Here is a 16042-nt window from a genome sequence, read left to right on the forward strand (position 1 = left end):
CATAAATAAATAAAGACAACTCCTATGGCTCCTGCCGGTTGTCATACTCATCGACATGCAAGTCGTGATTCCTATTACAAGAACATGATCATCTCATACATCACATATATTATTCATCACATCCTTTGGCCATATCACATCACATAGCATACCCTGCAAAAACAAGTTAGACGTCCTCTAATTGTTGTTTGCATGTTTTACGTGGCTGCTATGGGTTTCTAGCAAGAACGTTTCTTACCTACGCAAAGACCACAACGTGATATGCCAATTGCTATTTACCCTTCATAAGGACCCTTTTCATCGAATCCGTTCTGACTAAAGTGGGAGAGACTGGCACCCGCTAGCCACCTTATGCAACTAGTGCATGTCAGTCGGTGGAACCTGTCTCACGTAAGAGTACGTGTAAGGTCGGTCCGGGCCGCTTCATCCCACAATACTGTCTAAACAAGATTGGACTAGTAACGGTAAGCATATTGAACAAAATCAACGCCCACAACTACTTTGTGTTCTACTCGTGCATAGAAACTACGCATAGACCTAGCTCATGATGCCACTGTTGGGGAACGTAGCAGAAATTCAAAATTTTCCTACGTGTCACCAAGATCTATCTATGAAGAGACCAGCAACGAGGGGAAGGAGAGTGCATCTACATACCCTTGTAGATCACTAAGCGGAAGCGTTCAAGAGAACGGGGTTGAAGGAGTTGTACTCGTCGTGATTCAAATCACCGGAGATCCTAGTGCCGAACGGACGGCACCTCCGCGTTCAACACACGTACAGCCCGACGACGTCTCCCATGCCTTGATCCAGCAAGGAGAGAGGGAGAGGTTGAGGAAGACTCCATCCAGCAGCAGCACAATGGCGTGGTGGTGATGGAGGAGCGTGGCAATCCTGCAGGGCTTCGCCAAGCACCACGGGAGAGGAGAAGGACTTGGGAGAGAGGGAGGGCTGCACCAAGGCAAAAGGTGTGTCTTGAGAGGCCCTCCTTCCCCACTATATATAGGGAGCCCAAGGGGGGGGGCGCCGTCCCTAGGAGATCCAATCTCCTAGGGGGGCGGCGGCCAAGGGAGGAATCCCTCCTCCCCAAGGCACCTAGGAGGTGCCTTCCCCTTCTGGGACTCTTCCTTACGGTTTCCCCCCACACTAGGCGCATGGGCCCTAGGGGAAAGTGGCGCCCCAGCCCACTTTGGGCTGGATCCCTTCCCACTTCAGCCCATGGGACCCTCTGGGATAGGTGGCCCCACCCGGTGGACCCCCGGGACCCTTCCGGTGGTCCCGGTACAATACCGATGACCCCGAAACTTGTCCCGATGGCCGAAATCGGACTTCCTATATATAAATCTTTACCTCCAGACCATTTCGGAACTCCTCGTGACGTCCGGGATCTCATCCGGGACTTTGAACAACATTCGGTTACCACATACAAACTTCCTTTATAACCCTAGCGTCATCGAACCTTAAGTGTGTAGACCCTACGGGTTCGGGAACCATGCAGACATGACCAAGATGTTCTCCGGTCAATAACCAACAGCGGGATCTGGATACCCATGTTGGCTCCCAAATGTTCCACGATGATCTCATCGGATGAACCACGATGTCAAGGACTTAATCAATCCCGTATACAATTCCCTTTGTCTATCGGTACGATACTTGCCCGAGATTCGATCGTCGGTATCCCGATACCTTGTTCAATCTCGTTACCGACAAGTCTCTTTACTCGTTCCGTAACACATCATCCCGTGATCAACTCCTTGATCACATTGTGCACATTATGATGATGTCCTACCGAGTGGGCCCAGAGATACCTCTCCGTCACACGGAGTGACAAATCCCAGTCTCGATTCATGCCAAACCAACAGACACTTTCGGAGATACCCGTAGTGTACCTTTATAGCCACCCAGTTACGTTGTGACGTTTGGCACACCCAAAGCACTCCTACGGTATCCGGGAGTTGCACAATCTCATGGTCTAAGGAAATGATACTTGACACTAGAAAAGCTTTAGCATACGAACTACACGATCTAGTGCTATGCTTAGGATTGGGTCATGTCCATCACATCATTCTCCTAATGATGTGATCCCGTTATCAACGACATCCAATGTCCATGGTCAGGAAACCGTAACCATCTATTGATCAATGAGCTAGTCAACTAGAGGCTTACTAGGGACATGGTGTTGTCTATGTATCCACACATGTATCTGAGTTTCCTATCAATACAATTCTAGCATGGATAATAAACGATTATCATGAACAAGGAAATATAATAATAATCAATTTATTATTGCCTCTAGGGCATATTTCCAACAAACATTATATCTGGATCTTGTTTAATGCGAGACGGTTATTCATTTAAATCAGAGGATAATGGTTGTTCTATTTATATGAGTAATATCTTTTATGGTCATGCACCCTTGAAGAGTGGTCTATTCTTATTGAATCTCGAGAGTAGTGATACACATATTCATAATGTTGAAACCAAAAGATGCAGAGTTGATAATGATGGTGCAACTTATTTGTGGCACTGCCGTTTAGGTCATATCGGTGTAAAGCGCATGAAGAAACTCCATACTGATGGACTTTTGGAACCACTTGATTATGAATCACTTGGAACTTGTGAACCGTGCCTCATGGGCAAGATGACTAAAACACCGTTCTCCGGTACTATGGAGAGAGCAACAGATTTGTTGGAAATCGTACATACGGATGTATGTGGTCCGATGAATATTGAGGCTCATGGCGGATATCGTTATTTATCACCTTCACAGATGACTTAAGCAGATATGGGTATATCTACTTAATGAAACATAAGTCTGAAACATTTGAAAAGTTCAAAGAATTTCAGAGTGAAGTTGAAAATCATCGTAACAAGAAAATAAAGTTCCTATGATCTGATCGTGGAGGAGAATATTTGAGTTACGAGTTTGGTGTACATTTGAAGCAATGCGGAATAGTTTCGCAACTCACGCCACCCGGAACACCACAGCGTAATGGTGTGTCCGAACGTCGTAATCGTACTTTACTAGATATGGTGCGATCTATGATGTCTCTTACTGATTTACCGCTATGGTTTTGGGGATACGCTCTAGAGACGGCCGCATTCACGTTAAATAGGGCACCATCAAGATCCGTTGAATCGACTCCTTATGAACTGTGGTTTGGCAAGAAACCAAAGTTGTCGTTTCTGAAAGTTTGGGGCTGCGATGCTTATGTGAAAAATCTTCAACCTGATAAGCTCGAACCCAAATCGGAGAAATGTGTCTTCATAGGATATCCAAAGGAAACTATTGGATACACCTTCTATCACAGATCCGAAGGCAAGACTTTTGTTGCTAAATTCGAAAACTTTTTGGAGAAGGAGTTTCTCTCGAAAGAAGTGAGTGGGAGGAAAGTAGAACTTGACGAGGTAACTGTACCTGCTCCCTTATTGGAAAGTAGTACATCACAGAAAAATGTTTCAGTGACACCTACACCAGTTAGTGAGGAAGCTAATGATGATGATCATGAAACTTCAGATCAAGATACTACTGAACCTCGTAGATCAACCAGAGTGAGATCCGCGCCAGAGTGGTACGGTAATCCAGTTCTGGAAGTCATGCTACTAGATCATGATGAACCTACGAACTATGAAGAAGCGATGGTGCGCCCAGATTCCGCAAAATGGCTTGAAGCCATGAAATCTGAGATGGGATCCATGTATGAGAACAAAGTATGGACTTTGGTTGACTTGCCCGATGATCGGCAAGCAATTGAGAATAAATGGATCTTCAAGAAGAAGACTGACGCTGACGGTAATATTACTATCTACAAAGCTCGACTTGTCGCAAAAGGTTTTCGACAAGTTCAAGGGGTTGACTACGATGAGACCTTCTCACCCGTAGCGATGCTTAAGTCTGTCCGAATCATGTTAGCAATTGCCGCATTTTATGATTATGAAATTTGGCAAATGGATGTCAAAACTGCATTCCTGAATGGATTTCTGGAAGAAGAGTTGTATATGATGCAACCGGAAAGTTTTGTCGATCCAAAGGGAGCTAACAAAGTGTGCAAGCTCCAGCGATCCATTTATGGACTGGTGCAAGCCTCTCGGAGTTGGAATAAACATTTTGATAGTGTGATCAAAGCATTTGGGTTTATACAGACTTTCGGAGAAGCCTGTATTTACAAGAAAGTGAGTGGGAGCTCTGTAGAATTTCTAATATTATATGTGGATGACATATTACTGATTGGAAATGATATAGAATTTCTGGATAGCATAAAGGGATACTTGAATAAGAGTTTTTCAATGAAAGACCTCGGTGAAGCTGCTTACATATTAGGCATTAAGATCTATAGAGATAGATCAAGACGCTTAATTGGACTTTCACAAAGCACATACCTTGACAAAGTTTTGAAAAAGTTCAAAATGGATCAAGCAAAGAAAGGGTTCTTGTCTGTGTTACAAGGTGTGAGATTGAGTAAGACTCAAAGCCCGACCACTGCAGAAGATAGAGAGAAAATGAAAGATGTTCCCTATGCTTCAGCTATAGGCTCTATCATGTATGCAATGCTGTGTACCAGACCTGATGTGTGCCTTGCTATAAGTCTGGCAGGGAGGTACCAAAGTAATCCAGGAGTGGATCACTGGACAGCGGTCAAGAACATCCTGAAATACTTGAAAAGGACTAAGGATATGTTTCTCGTATATGGAGGTGACAAAGAGCTCATCATAAAAGGTTACGTTGATGCAAGCTTTGACACTGATCCGGACGATTCGAAATCGCAAACCGGATACGTGTTTACATTAAACGGTGGAGCTGTCAGTTGGTGCAGTTCGAAACAAAGCGTCGTAGCGGGATCTACATGTGAAGCGGAGTACATAGCTGCTTCAGAAGCAGCAAATGAAGGAGTCTGGATGAAGGAGTTCATATCCGATCTAGGTGTCATACCTAGTGCATCGGGTCCAATGAAAATCTTTTGTGACAATACTGGTGCAATTGCCTTGGCAAAGGAATCCAAATTTCACAAGAGAACCAAGCACATCAAGAGACGCTTCAATTCCATCCGGGATCTAGTCCAGGTGGGAGACATAGAGATTTGCAAGATACATACGGATCTGAATGTTGCAGACCCGTTGACTAAGCCTCTTCCACGAGCAAAACATGATCAGCACCAAGACTCCATGGGTGTTAGAATCATTACTGTGTAATCTAGATTATTGACTCTAGTGCAAGTGGGAGACTGAAGGAAATATGCCCTAGAGGCAATAATAAAGTTATTATTTATTTCCTTATATCATGATAAATGTTTATTATTCATGCTAGAATTGTATTAATTGGAAACATAATACATGTGTGAATACATAGACAAACAGAGTGTCACTAGTATGCCTCTACTTGACTAGCTCGTTAATCAATGATGGTTATGTTTCCTAACCATGAACAAAGAGTTGTTATTTGATTAACGAGGTCACATCATTAGATGAATGATCTGATTGACATGACCCATTCCATTATCTTAGCACCCGATCGTTTAGTATGTTGCTATTGCTTTCTTCATGACTTATACATGTTCCTATAACTATGAGATTATGCAACTCCCGTTTGCCGGAGGAACACTTTGGGTGCTACCAAACGTCACAACGTAAATGGGTGATTATAAAGGAGCATTACAGGTGTCTCCAAAGGTAGATGTTGGGTTGGCGTATTTCGAGATTAGGATTTGTCACTCCGATTGTCGGAGAGGTATCTTTGGGCCCTCTCGGTAATGCACATCACATAAGCCTTGCAAGCATTACAACTAATATGTTAGTTGTGAGATGATGTATTATGGAATGAGAAAAGAGACTTGCCGGTAACGAGATTGAACTAGGTATTGGATACCGACGATCGAATCTCGGGCAAGTAACATACCGATGACAAAGGGAACAACGTATGTTGTTATGCGGTCTGACCGATAAAGATCTTCGTAGAATATGTAGGAGCCAATATGGGCATCCAGGTCCCGCTATTGGTTATTGACCGGAGACGTGTCTCGGTCATGTCTACATTGTTCTCGAACCGTAGGGTCCGCACGCTTAACGTTACGATGACAGTTATTATGAGTTTATGCATTTTGATGTACCGAAGTTAGTTCGGAGTCCCGGATGTGATCACGGACATGACAAGGAGTCTCAAAATGGTCGAGACATAAAGATTGATATATTGGAAGCCTATATTTGGACATCGGAATTGTTCCGGGTGAAATCGGCATTTTACCGGAGTACCGGGGGGTTACCGGAACCCCCCCGGGGGTTATTGGGCCTACATGGGCCTTAAGGGAGAAGAGGAGAGGAGGCAAGAGGTGGCCGCTCGCCCCTCCCCTTCCTAGTCCGAATAGGACAAGGGAAGGGGGGCGGCGCCCCCCCTTTCCTTCCTCTCTTCCTCCTATTCCCCCTCTCTCTCCTTGTCCAACTAGGAGTCCTACTCCCGGTGGGAGTAGGACTCCCCTTGGCGCGCCACACCTGGCCGACCACCCCTCCCCTTGGCTCCTTTATATACGGGGGCAGGGGGGCACCCTAGGACACACAAGTTGATCCTTGAGATCGTTCCTTAGCCGTGTGCGGTGCCCCCCTCCACCATATTCCACCTCGGTCATATCGTTGTAGTGCTTAGGCGAAGCCCTGCGTCGGTAGAACATCATCATCGTCATCACGCCGTCGTGCTGACGAAACTCTTCCCCGACGCTTTGCTGGATCGGAGCCCGGGGAACGTCATCGAGCTGTACGTGTGCTAAGAACTCGGAGGTGCCGGAGTAACGGTGCTTGGATCGGTCGGATCGAGAAGACGTACGGCTACTTCCTCTACGTTGCGTCACCGCTTCCGTTGCGATTTACGAGGGTACGTAGACAACACTCTCCCCTCTCGTTGCTATGCATCACCATGATCTTGCGTGTGCGTAGGAATTTTTTTTAAAATTACTACGAAACCCAACAGCAACATCACGAAAGAATTTGTGTTCTAGATCGGAGGCAATACTTTGTTAGTGCTTGGTATGCGAAATCGCAAATCAAGAGCTTTAGTTCTTTGATATCTTGCACGAGCTTTTCAGATACCGGATTTTAGATCAAATGGAGCCGGGCATCATTGTTGCAAGATCTTAAGCCCACTTGCACCATGAAATGTTTGGATTCAAGGAAACGAATTCATATCAATCGACCCAAAAATATTTCCATATACCTTGTGTTTCTTACCATTTGTCGGTAGATTAAATGAAAGTTGGGAATAGTTGTCCAACATAAATGTTAGGTAGCCCAAGCACGTCAATTGGCACAAGAGAGTGATAATCTAATAGACTATGCTTTCTATTTTTAGAGCCCTCTCATTCAATTGAGATGTTTTATTTTGGATTTGGTTCACGATTTTCACTGGGCCAACAATTTTTCAAGGAACTCTCTAGTTCAGTCAAAGTATTCAACATTGGATTTGATTTATGATTTTGAGTGGGTCAACGATTTCTCAAACTAATTCGCAGCAACCAGCCTAAGAAACACATAAGTACCGTGCATTCTCTCACCACTTAGAAAAAATAAGCATCAACATGTGACGCTGTGGCACTAATATAATATATGCGGCCACCAATGCAAGAAAACTTCCTCAAGTAAGTATGAGCTAATTAGCTGATAATACATAATCATACCACCGAAACACCGAGTTATAAAATAGGATTTCCATCATTTATGTCACCAGTTGTGTCTCACTACTCAGTGTTGCCATCAAAAGATATAACAACTAAAAAATATCATCATTTCGTGAGATGCTTGCTAAAAAATGACATTAGATACCTAAAAATGTCATCGTTCCATTAGATGTTTGCTAAAAATGCCATTAGACACCGTTACTGTCATGTCAAACCCATCGAGCATGTTATGTGACCAAAATACCCGTAGACCTACATGTCATCTCTCTCTATCTCACAATGATAAGTGTGAGCCCCACTTGTGAGGAGTAAGCAAACGGATAATTTTAAAGAAAAACAAGAACGTTGCTGGGATCAAGTGGGACCCACACATCATCATAGTGAGATAGAAGGAGAGCTGACATGTTGGTCCATGGTTATTTTGGTCATTATGGCATGATAAACAAGTTTGAGCTGACAGTAATGGTGTCTAATGACATTTTTGAGCATGTGCCTAGCAGAGCGATATCATTTTTGAGAAGTTAAAATTTCTAGTAGCAAAATTAAAAGCAATGAGACACAATTAATGACATAAATAATAAAAACCCTATAAAAACACCATCTTTCCCACGCGTCAAATCAAATAACAAACAAAAATTATGAAAATCCCGACAACACCAACAACGCATCTAAGCGCGCTCAACCCTTCTAGTACATTTAGGAAAACCGATAGTCCGCCACATAAACTAGAAAAGGGCGAGATTTAATAATTTTCATAAGCCCTTCTCAAACTCCTTATTTGATTTTTTAAACGCCAAGGCCCTTTCCAGGCACCTTCGTTATTTAAAAGTCGAGAGAAAGTTCAGACTTGCAATCAAACTTCGCACCGGCCATTTCATCCTCGTGCACTTAATTTTCGCACATGATTTTCGTATATATTTTTGCGGGAAAACTTTCGATCCATTCATATTCAATCATGGCAGGACAACGAACACCAGAAACAAATAAAAATTACATCCAGATCCGTAAAACAATGAAACCCGCCGCATTTCAAGTATGCCGGAATTTCACGTGCCTACAATTGCTGTAGACTCTGAACTCTAAACGGATTCATGCTCCTAGGAGCATGGTTGGTGAGCCCTCCCTCCTGATTTGCATAATGTTCTCCGGGTCTAACAACAATCACATGCCCATCGATTTGATGCCAACTCACATGCAACACGCATGGTGCACATGGCGTTTCCGTTTCCTAGCCAATAAAAAAAGCACACAAATCAACAAAACCAGCGGGAAAAAAAACCCACTGACCGATAGGGAAAGGAGCGGCAGGTAGGGGGGCATTTCGGTCCGGCCTCCGGCCTCCAGGCGCCGACACCGACACATCCAACGGCTGCAGCCGGTCACCGTTCGCTCCAGCCTGTGCCCAGCGCCGCGACGCGGACGGGCCAGCGAACCCGGACCGGGCGACGGGCGGTAGCCGGTGGGAGAGGAGGCGACCGCGACTCCACCCCACCTACTGAGCTCAACTGGCCGAGCGCGTGCGTATGTAAGAGGGGAGGAGCGGCGGCATTGGAGCAGCAGCCAGCTGAGAGAGGGCGAGAGCGAGAGCGAGCTCGCGGGGGATCTGGGAATGGTGGCCATCTCCTCCCGGATCTAGAGCGGCCTTTCCGTGCCCCTCTCTCTCTCGCTCGAGTGAGAGACCGCCGCCGGTGGGGCGCGAGGGCGGAGAGGAGAGATGGCAGCCAACCGGGGGATGGTCGCGGGCTCGCACAACCGCAACGAGTTCGTCATGATCCGCAACGACGGCGACGCGCCCGCCCCTGTACGTCTAATCTGCCTCCCCCCCTCTCTCTTCCTCTTCCTGCCGCGGCTTAATTTGTCGGTGCCATTTCGGTTCGTCACGGCTCGTTGATGAGGTGCGCGCGTCCGCGCGTCGGTGGATCGATCTGGTGTGCGTGAGACGGTGGGTGGATCTAGGTTGCGGTGCTAGGTGTAACAGCTCGAATTTCCCCCGGTTACCTATGAATCTGTGGGGGTGCTCGTAGTCGCGTGTTGGATTCGTAGATACTAGATAGATTTGCGGCATTTCCCCTGTCCGTTAATTGTGACCCCGTTCATGCGAGGAATTGACGAGCGGTGGAGCAATTGGGAGATGTTGTCTGTTCCAGACCTCAGCGACACAGATATATTTGGGACCATGTTTAGCATTTCACTGATGAGCCTGCCTTACCCTAGCATCCTGCAATTCATGCCGTTCCCGACGCTTGGATCATAGTTTCAGCTTTAAGCCAAGCAGACGATCAATTGCTGACCGACCGATTATGGTACATGGGGGATTGCTGTGTCTCCTGGCAACCTCTGTGATTTCGTACGGGTTTGTGCTGACCTATTTTCATCTCATTGATGCAGGGCAAGGAGGTCAAAGGCACGGTTGGTCAGGCCTGCCAGATATGTGGCGACACTGTTGGCGTTTCGGCCACTGGCGACGTCTTTGTCGCCTGCAATGAGTGCGCCTTCCCGGTCTGCCGCCCTTGCTACGAGTACGAACGCAAGGATGGGGTCAAATGCTGTCCCCAGTGCAAGACTAGATACAAGAGGCTCAAAGGTTTGTTCCTATACAACATGTTGATTTGTTATGTCATCTGTATGAGAAATGCATATGGAAGTCTGCTTTATACTATGAGCCAAAGTCGCGGTATACTGGTCATTCCTTGTTGCTCGACATATAAAATTAAACCCGTCGCCCTCATACTCTTATGTTTTTGTTTATAAAATCATGCTAATTGGTGTATGCATCACTTCTTGACAAAACTCAGGTAGCCCCCGGGTTCCGGGTGATGAGGAGGAAGAAGATGTTGATGACCTGGACAATGAGTTCAACTATAAGCAAGGGAATGGCAAAGGTCCAGAGTGGCAAGGAGAGGACATTGATTTGTCTTCATCCTCTCGCCATGAACCTCATCATCGTATTCCTCGGCTCACAAGTGGGCAACAGGTAAATACCTATCATTCAGACGCTTGGTTTTCTCATGCATTGATGAAAGCTGAGTTTGTTTCCGTGAGAACTCCTTGCTCTTGTGCATTAATGCATTGAAAATCTTTTTCAGATGTCCGGGGAAATCCCTGATGCTTCCCCTGACCGCCACTCTATCCGCAGCCCAACATCAAGCTATGTCGATCCAAGTGTCCCAGGTATATTCTTATCTGTCATAATAGCATCTTTTGGAGAATTTGTCTGCTCATCTGATGAAAATATTAACATTTCTCTACTATGATATCAGTTCCTGTGAGGATTGTGGACCCTTCCAAGGACTTGAACTCCTATGGGCTTAACAGTGTTGACTGGAAGGAAAGAGTTGAAAGCTGGAGGGTTAAGCAGGACAAAAACATGATGCAGGTGACCAATAAATATCCAGATGCAAGAGGAGGAGGAGGAGACATGGAAGGAACTGGCTCAAATGGTGAAGATATGCAAATGTATAAATAACCTTTCTCCATTATAATCAATGGCCATTTTGATAGCTTTATGTTTCTGAGTTGAGTAGGGTCTATAATTTTTGTTTTGACTATGCTTTACCTGTAGTGTTGTTGCAGTTTGATGTTCGATGTTCGATTGGAAATGACTCGATGAAACTGAGATATCTGTACTTTTGTCTTTGGCAGGGTTGATGATGCACGTCTACCTCTGAGCCGTATAGTGCCTATTCCTGCAAACCAGCTCAACCTCTACCGGATAGTGATCATTCTCCGACTTATCATCCTGTGCTTCTTCTTCCAGTATCGTGTCAGTCATCCAGTGCGTGATGCTTATGGGTTATGGCTGGTGTCGGTTATCTGTGAGATTTGGTTTGCCTTGTCTTGGCTTCTAGATCAGTTTCCGAAATGGTACCCAATCAACCGTGAAACATACCTTGACAGGCTTGCATTGAGGTACGTTACAACAAACAGGTCTACATTTGTTCATGATTTTTGGCACCATAACATCTTTTATTAACACTGTCCTGGGGTGCATAATCTAATGTTGCAGGTATGATAGGGAGGGAGAGCCATCACAGCTGTGTCCCATTGATATCTTTGTCAGTACAGTGGATCCACTGAAGGAACCTCCCCTGATCACAGCAAATACTGTTCTGTCCATTCTTGCTGTGGATTACCCTGTCGACAAAGTGTCATGCTATGTTTCTGATGATGGTTCGGCTATGTTGACGTTTGAGTCGCTCTCAGAAACTGCAGAATTTGCTAGGAAGTGGGTTCCATTTTGCAAGAAGCACAACATTGAACCAAGGGCCCCAGAGTTTTACTTTCAGCAAAAAATAGATTACCTCAAGGACAAGATCCAGCCTTCTTTTGTGAAGGAAAGACGAGCAATGAAGGTAAGCTACAAGCCACATGGTTAGATTGCTCTTTCCCCAAATTCTGCTTGGATATTAACTTTGGGGTATGCTTTGTTTCAGAGAGAGTATGAAGAATTTAAAATACGAATCAATGCACTTGTTGCCAAAGCCCAAAAAGTGCCTGAAGAGGGGTGGACCATGGCTGATGGCACCGCTTGGCCTGGGAACAACCCTAGGGACCATCCTGGCATGATTCAGGTACTTTTTACTTCAATGCGTCTGCCATTTGAAAATAATGTCAACTTAATTTGAATCTTATGGATTAAACTTGCTTTTCATGGAATTCAGGTGTTCTTGGGGCACAGTGGTGGCCTTGACACTGATGGTAATGAGTTGCCACGGCTTGTGTATGTCTCTCGTGAAAAGAGGCCAGGTTTCCAGCATCACAAGAAGGCTGGTGCAATGAATGCATTGGTATGTGTTCTCTTCCGCGAATTTGCTTGTGCACATTGCATTGGATTTTATCTTGTTCGTTGCTAATTATACGATTGCATATCTTTTGCTGGTTGGCAGATTCGTGTGTCTGCCGTGTTGACAAATGGTGCCTATCTTCTTAATGTGGATTGTGATCACTACTTCAATAGCAGCAAAGCTCTTAGAGAAGCAATGTGCTTCATGATGGATCCCGCTCTAGGAAGGAAAACTTGCTATGTCCAATTTCCACAAAGATTTGATGGCATTGATTTGCATGATCGATATGCTAATCGCAACATTGTTTTCTTTGATGTAAGTCTGGTGGTGTCTGTTCATCATGACGACAACACTTTCTTGTCTCTTACATGGTTTTCCTCTTTGCAGATCAACATGAAAGGTTTAGATGGCATTCAGGGTCCAATGTATGTCGGAACAGGATGCTGTTTCAACAGGCAGGCCTTGTATGGCTATGATCCTGTATTAACTGAGGCTGATTTGGAACCTAACATTGTTGTTAAGAGCTGCTGCGGTGGCAGAAAGAAAAAGAGCAAGAGCTATATGGATAACAAGAACCGTATGATGAAGAGAACTGAGTCTTCTGCTCCCATCTTCAACATGGAAGATATAGAAGAGGGTATAGAAGGTATGTGCTTGCAATTTTTACCTTAACATTTATTTCTTGGCATCTGAAGACAAGGCGCCGTATATACTGCATCACTAAAACATTATGCTTCTATTTTGTCTTCGCTTTGGTTCTTGAGATTCTGAGTTATGCCTTGCTTCAACTAACCACTCTTTCTGAATCTCATCAGGTTATGAGGATGAAAGGTCAATGCTTATGTCCCAGAAGAGATTGGAGAAGCGATTTGGTCAGTCTCCTATATTTACTGCATCCACCTTTATGACTCAAGGAGGCATACCACCTTCAACAAACCCAGCTTCTCTACTAAAGGAAGCCATCCATGTCATCAGCTGTGGATACGAGGACAAGACCGAATGGGGAAAAGAGGTTAGTTTGAGAGTCATAGTTTCTGTCATTCTTTTCTCTATGCGGAGATACGAAACTGAAACTGAGATTTCCTTTTATTTTGCTTCAGATTGGCTGGATCTATGGTTCAGTTACTGAAGATATTCTTACCGGGTTTAAAATGCACGCAAGAGGGTGGATATCAATCTACTGCATGCCACCCCGGCCTTGTTTCAAGGGTTCTGCGCCAATCAATCTGTCTGACCGTCTTAATCAAGTTCTACGATGGGCGCTTGGGTCAGTTGAAATTCTGTTTAGCAGACATTGTCCTATCTGGTACAATTACGGTGGGCGGTTGAAACTTCTGGAGAGGGTGGCTTACATCAACACCATTGTTTACCCATTAACATCCCTCCCACTTATCGCCTATTGTGTGCTTCCTGCTATCTGCCTCCTCACCAACAAATTTATCATCCCTGAGGTTAGTCACAAGAAAGAAACCCTTTCACATGCGCAGAGCTATGTTCCTCTTGTTGAATCTCGCATTGCCAAAACCCTCACAATCAGGTGTCTTTGTGTCTGATGTTGATATATTCTTCTTTCTGATATGCAGATCAGTAATTATGCTGGGATGTTCTTCATTCTCATGTTTGCGTCCATCTTTGCCACCGGTATATTGGAGCTCCGATGGAGCGGTGTCGGCATCGAGGACTGGTGGAGGAACGAGCAGTTCTGGGTCATCGGTGGCACATCTGCCCATCTTTTCGCGGTGTTCCAGGGCCTGCTCAAGGTGCTGGCCGGGATCGACACCAACTTCACCGTCACGTCCAAGGCGAACGACGAGGACGGCGACTTCGCCGAGCTATACGTGTTCAAGTGGACCAGTCTCCTGATCCCTCCGACCACCGTCCTCGTGATCAACCTGGTGGGCATGGTGGCCGGCATATCGTACGCCATCAACAGCGGGTACCAGTCCTGGGGCCCGCTCTTCGGAAAGCTCTTCTTCTCCATCTGGGTCATCCTCCATCTCTACCCCTTCCTCAAGGGTCTCATGGGGAAGCAGAACCGCACGCCCACGATCGTCATCGTCTGGTCCATCCTCCTCGCCTCCATCTTCTCCCTCCTGTGGGTGAAGATCGACCCGTTCATTTCCGACACCCAGAAGGCCGTCGCCATGGGGCAGTGCGGCGTCAACTGCTGATCGGATCGCCGGCGCTCAAGAGTGAGTATCTGCCCCCCTCGTGTAAATACCGGAGGGGGTTAGATGGGATTTTTTGGTTGTAGATGAAGACGGAAGGAGTTTATCTAAATTATTGCCCCTTTGTTAGTACCCTTGTCGCCCATGCTGCTGGGAACCACAAACAGTCAAGCCTCCACTGCCTACGAAACCTGCAGCGTACATTGTGATTTTTTCTCCTTTTTTTCCCCATTTGTGATACTTGTTCTTTGTTGCTTAGAGTATATTATGTCAGAATTGTATTTATACACACTGTGACACCGACTATTTATATAAGGCAGCTGTTGCATCAACTCTCTCTTCTGCAATTCTAGTGTCAACCGTGGCATGGAATATGGATCTTCTGCAATTCTAGTGTCAACCGTGCCATGGAATATGAATATGCCTGATTGCATGATGCTAGCTTGATTGTGACTGTTCTCTGCGTTCGATAACAATTTGGCATGAATGGATGTGGCAATGTTTCAGTTGATAATGTTTGGTCAATTAAACTGCTGCTGTTAGCTTTGCTTTGATGCTTGAAACACTGCCATTCGACACCGAGCTGTGCAGCCTATGAGATCGAGGCCCATTCGCAAGAGCAGAGAATTTGGCTCATGAAAACTAAGGATGTGTTTGGTTACCTACGTATATGTAACGCCCCGAGACCGATGTGCCAGGTGTCCTTCAGTTATTCGCTGTTGTTGCCTTGTCATTGCTTCCGTGTTATGCATTGCATATTATGTCATCATGTGCATTTCATTTGCATACATGTTCGTCTCATGCATCCGAGCTTTTTCCCCGTTGTCCGTTTTGCATTCCGGTGCTCCGTTCTCCTCCGGTGGTCATTTCTACCTTCTTCTCGTGTATGGGTTTTAAACATTTTCGGATTGCACCGAGACTTGCCAAGCGACCTTGGTTTACTACCGGTAGACCGCTTGTCAAGTTTCGTATCATTTGGACTTCGTTTGATACTCCAACGGTTAACCGAGGGACCGAAAAGGCCTCGTGTGTGTTGCAGCCCAACACCCTTCCAAAGTGACCCAAAACCCACCTAAACCTCCTCCATCATCTCGGTCGTTCGATCACGACCGCGTGGCCGAAAACCGCACCTTATTTGAACTCTACTAACTCCCTCTACCTATAAATATGTTCTCCCCTCTCGAAATTCGCGGATAAACCCTAGCCATCTCCCTCCTCGTGCCGCCGGACGAAGTCCGCCAGGCCGGACATGTCCACCGCCGCCGGCCACCTCGCTCCGGCCAATCGGAGGCTGCCACATCACCCTCTCCCGCCTCCGCAGCCAACCAAAACGCGCCACGTCGCCTCCCGCCGGACCTCCTCTCTCCTCCGCCGCCGCGGGCCCGCGCGGCCCAGATCCGGCCCGCGGGGCCCGAACCGCCGCCGCCCCACGCCT

General features: G+C 46.0%; 1 protein-coding gene across 1 annotated transcript; it reads left to right on the plus strand.

Annotated features, from left to right (window-relative positions):
* The first annotated feature begins 9180 nt into the window (after positions 1 to 9180).
* LOC119314721 (probable cellulose synthase A catalytic subunit 1 [UDP-forming]) lies at positions 9181 to 14939 on the plus strand. The gene is made up of 14 exons (XM_037589418.1): positions 9181 to 9456; positions 10044 to 10239; positions 10451 to 10629; positions 10742 to 10826; positions 10916 to 11111; positions 11298 to 11564; positions 11662 to 12007; positions 12089 to 12226; positions 12317 to 12442; positions 12542 to 12754; positions 12827 to 13085; positions 13255 to 13451; positions 13540 to 13890; positions 14023 to 14939. Exons 1-14 carry the CDS (start codon positions 9370 to 9372, stop codon positions 14608 to 14610), a joined length of 3228 nt encoding a protein of 1075 aa, XP_037445315.1. The 5' UTR covers positions 9181 to 9369; the 3' UTR covers positions 14611 to 14939.
* Positions 14940 to 16042: the final 1103 nt, after the last annotated feature.

The sequence above is a fragment of the Triticum dicoccoides genome, chromosome 6A, assembly GCF_002162155.2.
Source record: "Triticum dicoccoides isolate Atlit2015 ecotype Zavitan chromosome 6A, WEW_v2.0, whole genome shotgun sequence".
NCBI lineage: Eukaryota > Viridiplantae > Streptophyta > Magnoliopsida > Poales > Poaceae > Triticum > Triticum dicoccoides.

What these genes read in the sequence shown, in the direction of transcription:
- LOC119314721 (XM_037589418.1), top strand. Translation starts at nt 9,370, where the DNA reads ATGGCAGCCAACCGGGGGATGGTCGCGGGCTCGCACAACCGCAACGAG. An exon ending in CTGGTGCAATGAATGCATTG is followed by an intron (nt 12,443 to 12,541) that starts GTATGTGTTCTC and finishes GCTGGTTGGCAG; the next exon opens with ATTCGTGTGTCTGCCGTGTT. An exon ending in ACAAATTTATCATCCCTGAG is followed by an intron (nt 13,891 to 14,022) that starts GTTAGTCACAAG and finishes TCTGATATGCAG; the next exon opens with ATCAGTAATTATGCTGGGAT.